The sequence below is a fragment of the Chelonoidis abingdonii genome, chromosome 3 (genome assembly GCF_003597395.2).
Source record: "Chelonoidis abingdonii isolate Lonesome George chromosome 3, CheloAbing_2.0, whole genome shotgun sequence".
Classification (NCBI taxonomy): Eukaryota; Metazoa; Chordata; order Testudines; family Testudinidae; genus Chelonoidis; species Chelonoidis abingdonii.
The window spans coordinates 94,813,360-94,829,711 of record NC_133771.1 but is presented as its reverse complement, the minus strand read 5'-3'; the positions used below and the strand labels follow the sequence as shown (position 1 = coordinate 94,829,711).

The 16,352-nt window shown below is 42.3% G+C and overlaps 1 protein-coding gene across 2 annotated transcripts in view; it reads left to right on the top strand.

The window, feature by feature from the left end:
* The window catches only part of MCM9 (minichromosome maintenance 9 homologous recombination repair factor), a 73,189-nt gene that overhangs the window by 47,510 nt on the left and 9,327 nt on the right, over positions 1–16,352 (top strand). For both annotated transcript variants that reach the window (XM_032780539.2, XM_075063903.1), the window contains exons 8-11: positions 5,469–5,643; positions 9,228–9,430; positions 11,611–11,814; positions 13,655–13,737. In XM_032780539.2, coding sequence (XP_032636430.1) covers positions 5,469–5,643; positions 9,228–9,430; positions 11,611–11,814; positions 13,655–13,737 — 665 coding nt within the window. The remainder of the gene's footprint in view (positions 1–5,468; positions 5,644–9,227; positions 9,431–11,610; positions 11,815–13,654; positions 13,738–16,352) is intronic.

Below are 16,352 nucleotides of genomic sequence, written 5' to 3'. Positions count from 1 at the left end.
GTTTTTCCTCTCCTTACTTTATTTAACACCCTCTCTTTTTTTCTTTTCTTTTTTTCCTTCCAAATCCAAAGTTTCTGTATGGCCAGAGGTTGGATAGAATTATTTCATAAGGAAAACAAAGATGTAGTTGCTGATTTTTTTTCTTTTGCTAGTTTTAAATGTGTTAACCTCACTGGCTTTACTCCTGATTTACAAAGGTGCATCTTAAATCATGAAACTCTTACATGCGTAGTCCTTACTGAGGGCTTGTCTACTCTTAAAATGCTGCAGCCGTGCAGCTGCATCACTGTAGTGCTTCAGTGTAGATACTACCTGTGCCTGATGGGAGGGCTTCTCCTATCAGTGTAGGTAATCCACCTCCCCAAGAAGCAGTAGCGCGCGCTAGCCCTGGTTTACACCAGGGGTTAGGTCAGGAGCAATGTCTCTCGGGGGTGTGGATTTTTCACACCCTGGAGAAATGTAGCTGTACCAAAGTAAATTCCTACTGTAGACCAGGACGCATACAGTTAAAGCCATTGAAGTCAATGGCACTGTTCACTTGACTAGTGAGTATGTGAGGAAGGGCTGTGGCATCAAGCTTATGTTCAGGAGCGGCGCCAGGGTTTTTGGTGCCCTAGGCAGGCGACGTTCTGCGCTCCCGGTCGGCAGCGGCAATTCTGCGGCAGGGGGTCCTTCCGCACTCCCAGTGTTTGGGGCACTTCAGCGGCGGGTCCCGGAGCAAGTGAAGGACCCGCCGCAAAATTGCCGCTGAAGACCTGGAACACGGAAGGACCCCCCACTGCCGAATTGCCGTCAAGAGCCGCAAAATGCTGCCCCCCCAAATCCTGGTCTGGAAGCGCCAGCCCTGCTTATGTTATATTTTAAGGGCATGCGTTCCATAAATGGCTTTTCAGTAAAAGGGATGCTAGATCATGAGGATGTGGAAGAATAATTATTATAGGCCCTAATCCTACAGTGAGCTCCACCGTGGGCATAAGGAGCAGCCTGCACAGAGCTCACTGTGGGTTTGGACCCTTAGTGTTTAAACGGAATTGATCCTCATTTAAGTACCTAGAGAAATCTCAGCTTTAGGAAAGCTATTGCACAAGCATGTTCTGCCAGAAGCAACCTTCATTCTCCACAGCTCACCACCATGGCATACTTAGATGTGTAGAAAAAAATCAAAATGCTTTAAGGTGAAATCATAACTCAGGAAGTGAGGTACAATGGGCTTGAACATCCCCTCAAGGTCCATGGGGAAGGGGCCTTCTGCATGAAGAGCTCACTCTTTGGACACGGAGGATGGACCCGTGACCCAGATCTGTGGCACCAGGTTTCTTATCTCCAGCCTCTGAAGAGAGCAACTGGCAAGGTCAGGGATCTGTGGCTGGGGAGGGGACAAGATGGGCAGGGCTGAGTGAAATGCTAATTGTCTCTCTCAGCTCTATGGGGAATTTACTCTCCAGTAAATACAGGCTCAGGCTGTATTAATATCTGAAATTTAATTTATTAATTTCTTGAGTGTAACAGAGTGATTATGTAAGACAGTGTTTTAGGGGCTACTCCCTGCCTGGAAAGCCTGAGCTATGCTGACAGGAAGCCACAGCAGAGCTGTAGAGGACTGGAGGGCAGTGCTGGGGCACAGAGATTCTGTGTGGAAGCCCATGGTCCAGATCGCTAAGGTGACAGTGAGATTTCCTCTCAGATGGCTCCCTTCTGTAGGTTCTTCCAGTGCAGGGGGCAGTCTTGGTCGGTATTTACTAAGATATTATACTGTAGTGCAATGGTTCTCAAAGCCGATCTGCTGCTTGTTCAAGGAAAGCCTCTGGCGGGCCAGGCCGGTTTGTTTACTTGCTGCATCCGCAGGTTTGGCCGATCGCAGCTCCCACTGGCCGTGGTTTGCCGTTCCAGGCCAATGGGGGCTGCAGCAAGCAGCGGCCAGCACATCCCTCCACCCACATCACTTCCCGTAGCCCCCATTGGCCAGTGGGAGCCGCAGTTGGCCGAACCTGTGGACACGGCAGGTAAACAAACCAGCCAACCAAGGGCTTTCCCTGAGCAAGCAGCGGACCAGCTTTGAGAACCACTGCTGTACTGAATATGTGATCAGTGTTCACTAGTACTTTCTATACCGGGGTGAGGATATGGAAATTGTATGGCGGGCCATGAATGCTCACAAAATTGGAGGTAGGGGTGCGGAAGGGGGTGAGGGCTCTGGCTGGGGGTGCAGGCTCTAGGGTGGGGCCAGAAATGAGTTCAGGGTGTGAGGCGGGGCTGTGGGTTGGAGGCAGAGGGGTGAGGGCTCTGGTGTGGGGCTGGGGATGAGGGGTTTGGGGTACAGGAGGGGGCTCCAGGCTGGGACCAATGGGTTCTGAGGGCAGGAGAGGCATCAGGACTGGGGAAGGGGGTTGCAGTACGGGCAAGGGTTGTGAGGGTTCCAGCTGGGGATGCAGGCTCTGCGGTGGGGCCAGGGATGAGGGGTTTAGGGTGCAGGAGGGTGCTCCAGCCTGGGACCAATGGGTTCAAAGGGCAAGAGGGTGAACAGGGATGGAGCAAGCTGTTGCGGCATGGAGGGGGGTGTGGGCTCTGGGGTGGGGTTGGGGATGGGGTTGGGGTAGAAGAGAGGGCCGTGGGCAGGGATCGAGGGGTTTCAATGGTGGGATTGGGATCAGAGCTATGGCAGGGGATTGAGCGCAGGGGGGCTCAGGGGTGCAGGCTCCGGGCAGCACTTACCGCAAGCAGCTCCCAGAAGCATGTTCCCACTCCAGCTCTGAGGTGCGGTTAGGTGCCTTTGCATGCTGCCCTATCCACAGGCACCACCCCCGCAACTCCCATTGGTTGCGTTTCCTGGCCAATGGGAGCTGTGGGGGTGGCACCTGCGGATGGGGCAGTGCACAGAGTCGCCTGGCCACATCTCCATGTGCTACGTAGCATCCGGAGGAGGTCATGCCAGCTGCTTCCTGGGAGCCTCGCGGGTGGGGGGGGGGGCAAGCCCCCGACCCCGCTCCCCAGCTGGAGCACCGTAGTGGGGTAAACTCCCAACCCTGTTCCCCAGCAGGAGCTGAGGGCTGAATTAAATGATCTGATGGGCTGGATGTGGCCCATGGGCAGTAGTTTGCCTACTCCTGTTCTATATCTATTTATCACAGTGCTAGAATTTATTTTGGTTTTTGTAATTCTGCTATTTAAACCGGCAAGGTGATGTACTGCCTACGTTGTCCTGCAGTTAGAACGGTGAACTAAAACCTAAGAGAACTAGGGTTCATCATAGCGAATCTCCCTAAAAAACATGCAATATGTCAAAGAGATTTCGATTTTCATTGACTCTTCACTGTCTACTGGGAGTACAGAATTGCACTGACAAGAACTGTACACCAGCCAAAAGGTTGTGATTTCTGGTTCCAGTGCTCCATTAAGGTCTTTGTGCGCATTGCAGTCCTACCAGGATGATCTTTAGACTGGATGTGGCCCTAGCACTCCATAACATCTTTAGGAGCTATGGAGTGTGGATCATAGGGCCATCTGTGATTCAGGCAGTGATGGAGTAAAGAAAAAAGAGCTGGAGAGTGAAAAAGCGGGGGAACTAGACAGAAGAGGTAACAGATAGAAGAGAGATCAGGGAAGGGGAGAAGGGCAGTTGCATATGTTTAAGGATAGATGGCCATTCTAGTAGTTATAGTTGCAATCCCAAATCCCTTTATGTTACATAAATACCTACAAGTACCATCGTCCTAAGGTTAACTCCTCTTCAGAACTAACTACTGTATCGGAGAAAAAAACTGACTCACTGGAGAAAGTGAAAATTGAATAGTCTTGATATGTAAACAAGAAACATGTCAGGTAGCAGTTCAAACTCTTCATGCATTCAGAGCTATGAGGCTTAATTACAGCAGTGTCACAATCAGCAGTTTCCATTTGCAGATGCTTTGGGGAACTTTTTCTTTGGTTTTAGTTCCCATGCATTTCCAGTCTTAGGTTTCACTTTAAATTTAATGTTCAAATGAATCCAAAAATCAAAGAGAAACTCTGTCAGAACAAGTTCGAAGTTTAGTCTGTCACTTCTGTTTCGTGAACTGGGGAATGGGTCTGTCATGGTATAATTCCCAAATCTGGACCTTAGCGTCCCAAAGATTGGGTACCAGCATGAAAGCCTCTAAGCTTAATTACCAGCTTAGATCTGATAGGCTGCCACCAACCAGGAATTTCAGTGCCTGGTACACTTGGGTCCCCCAAAACTTCCCTGTGGGACCCCAAGACTCAGATGCCCTGAGTCTCCTAACAAAGGGAAATAAACCATTCCCCCCACCTCTCTCCCACCCAGAGTTTCCTCTCTGGGCTAACCTGAGAGTTACTGATGCAACCTCTTTACATCACAATACCAAGAAGCATGTCTCCTCTCTTCCACAAAGAGACAAACCCAAAGACAAGGAAACAGAAAAGATTCTCTCTCTCTTCCCCCTTAGCTTCTTCCCACCCTGGGACACTAGGAGAGTTAAACACAGAGAGCAGTTTTTCCCCTCCCCCCTGTCTTTCCTTTCTCCCACCAATTTCCTGGTGGGTCAACTAGAAAAAAAAATCAACAGGTCTTAAAAAGCAAAACTTTTAATAAAAAAAAAAAGAAAGAATAGAATAACAGTTCTCTGTAATCTAGATGGTAAGATACAGGGTTTTCAACTTATAGAAAATGAATAAACAATAGAAAAGGGATAAACAGCCTTATCCAAAAACAATACAATTTAAAGTACTTATAGCCAAATACACATAAAGACTCCACCAGCCAGATACACAGATGCAAATACTTTTGCTACCTTTGTACTTACAACTGGGAAACAGAAGATTAGAAGGACTGGAAATAGATCCTCTCATAGCTGAGAGAGCACAGAACAGACAAAGACCCAAGACCAAGAAACACCCACAAATTCCCTCCCTTAAGCTTTGAAAAATCCGGTTTCCTGATTGGTCCTCTTGTCAGGTGTTTGGTTCCCTTTGTTAACCCTTTACAGGTAAAAGAAACATTAACCCTTAGCTATCTGTTTATGACAGGGTCTCTGTTAAAAGAAATGTTAAAATATTTTTATTTTGCAGAGTTTGTTGCATGACCTTTTGAGGCTTATATATGCTTTAAGTGTTGATAGTGGGTCAGATGCATTCCTGGTATAACTTTGCTAATATCATTGAGTTTGCTTGACTCAACGAATTTAGTCCTCTCAATCTTGGTTCCTTTTGTAAATTTGTTCATATCATAAAATCATCACCTCAAAATTTGGCATGCTTGGCAGATTTTGCTCCCCAGACCATTACCTGGACTATAATAGATGGAATGTCATACCAGTAGGTCTGAATTGAGGTGCTTTAGCAGAGCTCTGCATTGAAGCTTGCACATTGCCTGCATTCTCTCTTCCTGCCACTAGCTAGTGTATTTAATCCCCCCCTTGCATTCAAATGCACACACACATTTTTGAAAAAGACTTGAAATAAATATTCTTCAGGTTTGACAGTAACTGCAGTGAAGGATTCTGGAGAATGGAATTTGGAAGCTGGAGCACTCGTGCTTGCAGATGGAGGTCTTTGTTGTATTGACGAATTTAATAGTATCAAGGAACATGACAGAACCAGCATACATGAAGCAATGGAGCAACAAACCATCAGTGTAGCTAAGGCGGGGTAAGTGGCATTTAAATGCATGTGATGAAATAACAAAATATCTTTTCCCTGAATTCCGAAATATTAAAATGAATGTTAGATCTAGATTTGCCCCTCTGACCAATTTAAATCTTTCCTATACCATACTATACATCTTTGTTTTAAAAGATACTCTTAGACTATGAGTCAAAATTTCAAAGGAAGGTGAAATGGACCAATGGATGCATATGAATAAAATACTTTTGGATCCCCTGCATCATCTTTGGGAAATCTGGCCATTGCATATAGAGAGGGCACGTCAAGAAGAGCGTTTTGGAGAGTGGTGGGCTTGGGAGTACTGTGGGGAGTGAGGCATTTTTTAAAATTTGAGTTGCAGTTCAGAAGCCAGGACTGAAAACACGTTTTTCTTTTCCCTACATGAATGGCAAATAATTAGTCAAGCAGCAAAAGAAGAAGGAGCAATTCCCAGGCTGCTCATTTTTATATGGTGGCCCATCTCATGAAAGAGACTACCGGCCACTAACTTGTGAAGGGAAAATGGTATATGCTACTTCTGAAAACTTGGATTTTTTAATTCTGTGGCAAGTGAAGCTACTGGCCAAATCCTCAATCTGTCCACAAAGGAGACTGACATCCTCCCTAATAGAAGAGCTGGAGATTTCCCTAAAGTAGCAGAATCTCTGGCTGGGATAGCCAGCATAGCCAGTTCTATCCCACCCTCTCTCTTCAGATGTGTCAAGGGTGGGAGGAGGTGGGCCTAGGGCACTTTGCATTCCAGTGATCTTGATCCAGCAGAAAGACTTCAAGGGTGTTGTGGCTGCCTGTGTACGTTAGAGCATTCTTGAGGCTGCTCTAAATTACATCAGGGACTGAATTGGCCCATAGCTGTCCTCAACCTTGGAGGGGTAGGGGGATACAAAGCTGGTTTTAAGCCACCTTTATCCCTGCCTCCTCAGGTCCTGCTATTATCCTATCTTATCCAGAACTTGAGGTTAAGGAGGTAGATCTTCTTAAAGAGCCCACTCATAAATGAGTTGTTTACATAATTAAAATCCGTTAGCTGGTTTATGAGGCAGTAAATTCTTAGCTATGTAGAAAATACCATTGTTTGACAAGACATGCAGACATACTGAAAGAGTACATTTACCTCAGAATCTGAGGACTGCAGAGTGCTTGAGGAGTTAAATTTGGAGAATGACCTTGCAATTAAGTCACTTTGCTATCTGAGCTGATGGCACCAATTGATCTCCTTTGTAGATTCTGGTGCCAGCAGACTGTGCAAAAAAGAAAAAAAAAAAAAGTCAACCCTGGGTGCCTGAAGTTAGGTTCTTAAACCCTAAATTTAGGTACTTGCATACAAATGGCCTGGTTTATGAAGGCGTAGAGCCACTGCACCAATAATCTGGTCTCCTGTCTTTCATCCAAAACTTTTCTCCCATTCTCTGTCACTGATGAATGTACCACCATTCTCCCTGTCACTGATGCTTGGAACCCGGGAGTCTTTAATTCCTCCCTTTCCCTTTACATCTAGACTGTGTCCAATATCTTGCTGTTTTTTCCTGCATAACATATATTTGAAATCAAACCTTGTCTTCCTGTCCAGTCACACACAACTCTTGTCCAAGCCCAAATTGTCTCCTTTGTTGATTGCCATAATCTCCTCCTCTTTGGTATCCTGATATCCACATCTTCTTGGCCTTTCAAACCAACTCCCTATTTTGAATATCTCCACTGACTCTCCCTTTTCCACACACATCAAATTCAAGCTATCCTCCCACCCCAGGCACTTTACGCTCTGTCTCTCTCTCCTTATTTGCCCCTGTCTCTTTTTAGTTTTTCCTCCACCCCACAACTCAGCGAATGACAACAGCTTTGAGACCCCATTCATGTGTTTCTTCCACAACCATTCCAGGGTTTTTTTCTAATACTACTGTCTGCTGAATGGCTTCTCCTCATTTAAATCCCTCCTCAGGACTTGCTTCTTCCACAAAGACTACAAGAAATTAGCCAAGTAAGCCACTGATCTCATTCTATTTACAAAAGCAAGCCAACACACCTACTTCACCATCTGGTGCACTAACCTTCTCTGAGTTACTGAATCACTGAACATTGCCTTGGTCCTGGTTGTGGATTTCTGCTAACCACCTCCCTTTTGGTTTAACCTGTACCCATGCTGGAGCTTACAGCTCAACTCAGAGTTCTTTTCAGCATAATTGCAACTGCCTACTGTGCAGACAGGGAAAATCACCTCAGAAGTGTGTGGGCACAGTTCACTAGAGGCAAGTCCCACTTTACATTAACGTTATGCAGACACAACTGCCCAGTCAACCTAAACAATTACACTCTTTAGAATGGTATTTAACTTAATCCAATGACCTAACACTGAATCTGTTTTCAACTTTTTCTCCATATTTACAGTTTTATGCTATTTTTATATGAGCAATTTTAATAAAGTAGGACCATGCAATATCCCCAGTATGCCAAGTATCCGCTCATGAGGATGTTGCCTACAACAAATGGGCAAGGCTGAAAGTGTGCCATTACAAGTCCTATTGTCCTGATGACCTATCCCAGCAGTATGGATGGGAACTTCCCATGTACTTGAACCATGCTAATGACTTGGACTTGCTATGGTTTGGTTCAATCTGTTTTGTAAAATGGATCCATGTTTTAACTGGATCCCCTGATATAGATGATTTTGTTTTGTAGATGGGAACTTAGAACACAGTTTTGCTCTCAGCACGCAAAGCTTCAGTCACTTGCTTTAAAAAGGACTGTATTTACTTAGAAATTTGTAAATAATTATACCATTACATAGAGAAGTTAATGTTGCTTTGTTCATTTAATCTCTCTTTGTACTGGTTGAGAACCACGCTCTTTTCTAGTGGTGTGTACTGTAAATTGGAAAGCTAAGATTATTGGCTCTAACCTACATTCAGGTTCTGGACATGAGGTAGCAACTTGCCTGGAGCTGACTGGAAATAGCCTGGTGATAAACCAAATTTAGAATTACTCTTCTGTTGCCTTAATTGAAAGGATTGTGCTGTGACTACTGGGACAAAAGTGTCCCACAGCAACTAAAAACACAGGAGCCAAGATAACGATTCAAGGAGAAAATACTCTTTTCACTGTAGAAAAGTATGTAAAGTGCTTAGCCATAGGAACAGCATGTGTGTGTGTATATATGTATGTATTTATTTATTTATTTATTTTTAACTCTGAATTGAGATATCTGAGCTATTAGCGATTATCTTTGAAAATCATGGAAGATGGGTGAGATTCCAGAGAACTGGAAAGGGGCATGTACAGTACCAATCTATAAAAAGGGGAATAAGGATAACCCAGAGAATTACAAACCAGTCAACTTAACTTCAGCACCTGAAAAGATTAATTAAGCGATCAATTTGCAGACACCTAGAAGATAATCAGATGATAAGTAACAGACAGCATAGATTTGTCAAGAACAAATTGTGTCAAACCAATGATTCTATGATTCTTTAAATGGTGCTATGTAAACATAAAATATGATTATTTATATTTTACTCAAAAATTATTTTCTGTATCCAATTACATGGAATAGTGACGTACATCATCTTTGTCTTTAGCTTAGTGTGCAAGCTGAACACAAGAACCACTATATTGGCAGCAACAAATCCAAAAGGCCAATATGACCCTAATGAATCAATCTCCGTGAACATAGCCCTTGGCAGTCCTCTGTTGAGCAGATTTGACCTGGTCTTAGTATTGCTAGATACGAGAAATGAAGACTGGGATCGCATAATTTCTTCTTTCATATTGGAAAACAAAGGTAAAAACAGACTCTTTGAATGTATATAAAGCTTCTTGTCTGCACTGACCTTTCCCAAATGTTCTACAGCCCAGTTTTGGAGTGACCACTTCAGTGACTGAAAGGGTAGTTCAGTTTATTTTCATTTGATCCTTCATTTCATGCACGGTGCCAGTTGTGCTGGTTGTGATGTGGTTGCCTGTCCTTTAGGAATAGGACTGAGACCACCAATCCCTGTCACCTAGATCAGTGGTTCTCAGCCAGGGGTCTGGGGCATCCTGGGGGGCCATGGGCAGGATCAGTGTTAGACTTGCTGGGGCCCAAAAAGCTGAAGCCCTGTTGTGCGGGGCTGAAGCCTGGGACCCTGAGCCCTGCCACCTGGGGCTTAAGCTGAAGCCTGAGCAACTTAGTTTTGCAGGACGCATGGGGTCCCAGGCAATTGCCCTGCTTGCTACCCCCTAATGCCAGTGCTGACTTTTATATGCAGAAGATGTGTTGTTGTGGCATAGGCGAGTCGTGGAGTTTTTATAGCATGTTGTGGGGGGCCTCAGAATGAAAAAGATTGAGAACTCCTGACCTACATTACTAAACACCTGTCAGATGGTGACAACATTCAATCAGCCTCACTCCATGCCTGCCCCTTCTACCATGTCCTCCACATCCGCTTCCCTTCCCTTTCCATTTAGCTGATCCCCTACTATGTAACATACCCTACAAAGTAAAAGTGGAACTAACTTGGCATTTGCTGCCCTGTAATTGTTCACTCGGTTTGTTTGTTGCCCCTCTGTCTTGTCCACTTAGACAATATTGTCTCTTGATTCCTTATACTCCCCATGTGTCCGTACCATCAGTTGTGTCTCTTGTTTTATACTTAAGACTGTAGGATCTTTGAGGGAAAGACTGTCTTTTTGTCTTGCACAATGAGGTCCAGGTCCGTGCCTGAAGTTCTGAGGTGCTACGGTAATAATAAATAAATAAATAAATAAATAAAAAGATGAGGAAAATCTTCTTGCAGTCTCTCCTCCAGTCCACACGTGTGCTACATCTGGCACATAGTGATTGGCCCTGTAAAATATGTAAGATAGCTAGAGGAGATAATCATATATTTATGTGGCGCTTTTCATCTCAAAGATACCTGGATGTTTTACAGACTGAACAAGCTGATAAACAGTGAGCCTGATCTTACTCCCATTTAAATTGATGGGAGCTTTGCTGTTGACTGTATTAGAAGCAGGATTGGATGTTGCAGCCTGGGGTGAAACACAGCAATGTTATAAAACAGTTCAGGGCAAGAACTTTCAGCAGAACATGAGCAGTTTAAACAGTAGGCTAATTAGGTAGGTAGTGTAGGCATAGATCATGCTGGGCATGAGTAAACTTGCATGTAGCTTGATCTGAGTGCAAGGTTAAGCTGTAAACAAGGATGTGACAGGTTGTGGACTGGAAATGGTGTTTTGGGGCTAAGTAAGCGTGAACACCTTGAACTGATAAGCTTGAAATGTCTTAAGGTGAGGACATCAGCAATAAGTCCTTACACAATCTGCAAAGCAGTTGGTTCTTACATGGACCCTGTGATGTCCAAATCAATTCAATTAAAGAAGTATAGATGTTGGGAACTAGGATATAGAACCTGAGTGACATGCCGGACAAGGTGTTTTAGATATGCTGAGTGGAAAAGGTCTTGGAGGGAATCCCAACAGAACGTAATAACCCATTCTGGAATCTGGCCAAATCATAGCTGAGCTAAGAGAATGATAGTCCCTTTCTGCTCAAAATGTAATAAAACCTCATTTTACATTCATTCATTTATTTAACAGGAATCTTTAGGAAGGACTGGGAGTGGATGGGTCATTACACAAAGTAAAACTATTTCCCCATGTTTATTCCACTACCACACACGCACACACACTGTTCCTCACACCTTCTTGTCAGCTGCTGGAAATGGACCATTTTGATTCCCACTACAAAAAGTTTTTTTCTATCCTGCTGGTAATAGTTCACCTTAACGGATCACTCTCGTTAGAGTGTGGGTATACATATATCTTCCTACTGTGTTTTCCACTGCATGCATCCAATGAAGTGGGCTGTAGCCCACAAAAACTGATGCTCAAATACATTTATTAGTCTCTCAGGTGCCACAAGTACTCCCGTTTTATCTCTGTCATTGTTTTGAAGTTACTGACTGAGCACTTGTTATGCAGGATGCCCAAGCAAATCAGAAAACCTCTGGAGCATGGAAAAGATGAAGACCTACTTTTGTCTAATAAAGAATCTACAGCCAAAATTGTCTGATGAGAGCAACCTTATTCTTGTCCGTTATTACCAGATGCAGCGGCAGAGTGATTGCAGAAATGCTGCCCGAACTACCATTCGCTTATTAGAGAGTTTGATACGCTTAGCAGAAGGTGAGCACATGGCAGTTTTTGTTTTTCTGCCCAACCTTTTTTTTTTTAAATGGACACGTTAAAAGTGCAATTATAGTTCATAGGCTAAGTCGTGACCTTCCAGCTAAACTAGGGATGGATGAACCTCCTTGAGTTTTAGCATTAGTGAACCTATAGGTTTTGTGGGGGTTTTAGATATACACAACTAGTTTGAATTTTAATTTATTATATTTCTCCCCCCAAAAAATTTAAACCAGTATTAAGAAGTTAAAGGGAAATGAACAATGATAATTAAGGACCCAATACTGCAAACACTTGGCACGTGATGTCAGTTATCCCAATGAGCCCACAGTGATTGGCTCCTTTATAAATCTAATAAAACTGCATATGTCCACTGTAGCTAATTGTGTAAATATATTTCTAGGCAGAGATTTTTAAGAACGAAATGTGGATTGATTAATTAGTTAATATTTGCACAGCACTCTAAAAAAGTAAAGGATTACATAAATCATCTGGTTTTTACTTAATGCCTGTCTCAGGGTTTATTTCTTTAATTTTGGGTCCACTCTTGGACATTTCAAACACATACCACTCCTGCTCATTCTGAAGACAGAGGGATTATTGCCTGAGGAAGACATAAGAAGGGTGGAAGGATTTGACCCTTACCATCCCATAATGTTACTAAAAATAAACATTTCATTTATTTCATTTTAAATACCAAGAATGCTGTCCACATTGTGTACTAAAATGTTATGAAATTTCACTTTAAAATCAAAACTATATTTGAGTTTTAAGAACAAAAAATAAAGGAAGGGTCAAATATCTAGGGTAGTGCTCTTCTGTCCTTTAAAATGGCTTAACGGTTTTTAAAAATGAATTTAAAAGAATATACAGTAACTTTGTATAACAAATTTCAGCCCAGAGTGATGTTTTATTTTGTCAAAGATGTCTCTTTTATTAGTCAGTTGTTCCTATTTGAATTTCTTTGTCTGTGTGTGGCGGGAGGAAAGGGGGGGAAGAAAGGGATTGTTTTTGTTTTGTTTTGTAAACTTTCCTATCATTTAAAGCCTTTATCCTGCAGATACTTTCATGCTATTCATGTTATAAAGTATTTTACATAAATATGCATTCACATGATTGGGGCCTTAACCAGCACTTTATATTTTCAAAGTGTTATACAAAAGTACCATTTTTCTTGCTTAAAAATAACTGTTCATCAGCATAATTACACAACCAATCAGAATGGCATAGTATGGAGAATTATTTGCATTATATCCATGCATAAAATTTATTCTATTTTGCATAATGGTTATGGGAAGTGAAGCAGGAGAAAAAAATAATATGGAAAAAACACGTTTAAATAACATTAAGGCTGTGACAGAGACCAACAAAAGGAAGGAAATGCAAAGTGTGGAGTATTGCTTAAATCATGTCTTTTCTCACGCAGAATGAAAGGTTAGCTTTAATTTTAAATGTCCTTCTTTTTGTTAGGTTGTGTTGCTATCAATACATTTGGATAGATAAATATTATTTTATACCACATGTATCATCATGGTATCTCAACACCTTACAGTTGTTTAAATATAGTCTTTCGCTTTTCTTTCTTCTAATTCCTTCAAATTCTTATGGAATCTCTAATCCAGAAGATACACCTCATTTCTAATAAGGAGAGTTAAGTTTTCCCAATTCTGCAGACACTTATGACAGTGAAGTCAATGGGACTACTTTTATGCTTAAAGTTAAACACAAGCATAAATGTTTTCAGAATAAGGCCTGAATTTGTTAGCCTCTGGTTGCTAATACAAACAAATGCTTTTTAACTTCAATAACATTTTTTTTAATGCTCATTTATTTTTGCTAGCCCATGCTCGATTGATGTTTAGGGACACTGTAACTTTGGAAGATGCTGTGACAGTGGTCTCAGTGATGGAATCGTCCATGCAGGTAAGCTTTCTTATAGGAAATGACACTACTACAATCCCATGCTCTATGATTCAATTCATTTAAGGAGACTACTATGTATAACTGTCTCCATCTCCTTGGAGAACAATCCATTTTAATATTCAGACATTGAAATATAATTGAGTTGAGAAACTGGGTTATCATAGATGGATGGATGGATGACACTTGTATTTTTTCAGTTAGACATTAGCTATTATATGTGAGAACCAAAAAAAAAAATTGAGTTTTGAAAAAGTTTTAGAAAGATTAACAGGTGCCAGAGCAGTTTAAAAGGACTTAGCATAAATGAGAATCAGGCCTGGAACATTTAGTCATCATCACAGTTTGTCACTCCAAAATTGTAGCCAAGACATGGTGGCATTGCTTATATCAAATAGTTCTTTGGGAGAAAAAGGTATTGACAGGTAGCACTGCACCGGGCAGTATTCAAGTATTTGCCTAGGCTCTCCACATTCATATTTGCAGCATTCCTCATCTTCGATTTTGTCATATTGTCACCATGTTTGCCACCCCAGCTCTCACGCCATTTGGAGTATTTTTGTTTGAAGTCAGTCCCTGGGGGAAGTTGTTCTAAAGAACCAGGTTATCCCAGAGCATCGGCATTTCCTGCCATTTTGTTACTCCGCAGCCTTCCACAGTGGGATTTTGGGGTAAGGGATTTTCAGGGTCGAAGCTTTTTTTGGACTTCAGTCTCTTATGTGGTGGAATGTGTTCAAACAGTGGATGTCTTGATACATGCACCTGTTTTTGTTTCTCCTTTTTACTGAAGACATCCCATCTTACAAATATTGGTGCAATTCATGTGAGGCAATATAGTGACAGCATGGGAGTTGGTTTCAAAGTGCCTGTGATGATCCTACGGGATTGACTGAGTTCAATATCAGTTTTGTGTGCATGGCCCAAGCAAGACCATATGGATGTACAGTATTCTGCAGTGGAGTGATACAGACTGGGACAGAGTGTTTTTGGAACAGCTCCCCATTTTGTGCTGGCCAGTTTCTGGAGTATACAGTGTTAGGAGTTCACTTTCTTTTGCAGCTTCTTTACATACTCTTTGAATGTCAATATTCAGTCTAATGTGACCCAAGGTAGACCAGATATTTATAATGCTCAAGGATTGTACCATCCCACAATATCTGGAAGTTTTACTTGACCTGATGGTATTTCACGTGGAAGGTACACACTTGTGTCTTGCCGGAGTTGGCATTTAGAAACCATGTGCAATAGTACTTTCTAGGCACACTCAGAGAGCCAGGTAAAATGCGGTAAGTATCCTCAAATCTTTCTGATTGAGCAGCAATTCAAAGAACATCAGCATAAATGAATCTGTGCACATGAGGGGATTCTGCTTGGTCATTTGTGTAGACATTAAACAGCAAGGGTGATAGCACTGAATCGTGGGGTAATCCCCTCCGCTGAGTACATCAGCTCTTCTGACCACCCATCTCAACAAAGAAACATTGATTTTCGAGCAGGGAGGAGATGATGTGGACCCTCTTGCTATTTCTCAGCATCCTTGCCTATTTCACTAAAAGTGCATGATAGTTCACAGTGTTTAGTTCGGATAGGAGATGAATGAGAAGGGAACACAATAAAATTTTGCAAAATAATGAATGGTATAGAGAATGTAACTCGGCACTCCTATTTAATTTCTCATAATACAAAATCAAGGGGACATTCAATTAAAATGAAAGGCAACAGACTTAAAACCAATAAAAGGAAATATTTTTTACAGAATGCGTAACTAACCCCTGGAACTCATTGTCAAAAGATATCACTCAGACCAAGAACTTACACCAGATAGGATATATGTTGAAAGGATATGAATCCTTGGGGTTAAGGGCATGATCCAGCTACTAACAGAAGCTAGGAAGAAACATCCCCTAGGAGCAGGTTATCCCCAAATTATCTATGGGGGGGGATTTAGCACCTTCATCTGAAGTATATGATATTGGCTCTATCGGAGACTGTCTCTTGCACCATTGGTCTGATCTAATATTACATTTCCCATTTTCTTGTACAGGTTGGTATCTCGTGACTATGAGAAACCATATATGCAAATGATGATACATTTTATGTAGCACCTTTCAAGCAGAAGGACCTCAAAGCATTTTCATAGAATCATAGGACTGGAAGGAACCTCCTGAGGTCTTCTAGTCTAGTTCCTTGCACTCAGGGCAGGACTAAGTATTATCTAGACCATTCCTGACAGCTCTTTATCTAACCTGCTCTTAAAAAATCTCCAGTGACAGAGATTCCATAATCTCCCTAGACAATTTATTCCAGTGTTTAGGAAGTTTTTCCTAATGTCCAACCTAAATTGCTCTTGCTGCAATTTAAACTTATTGTTTCTTGTCCTATCCTCAGTAGTTAAGGAGAACAATTTTTCTCCCTCCTCCTTGTAACAAGCTTTTATGTTATTGAAGACTGCTATCATTTCACCCCTCAGTCTTCTCCTGACTAAACAAACCCAATTTTTTCAATCTTCTCTCACAGGTCATGTTTGCTAGACCTTCAGTCATTTTTGATGCTCTTCTCTGGACTTTCTCCAATTTGTCCACATCTTTCCTGAAATGTGGCATACAGAACTGGACACA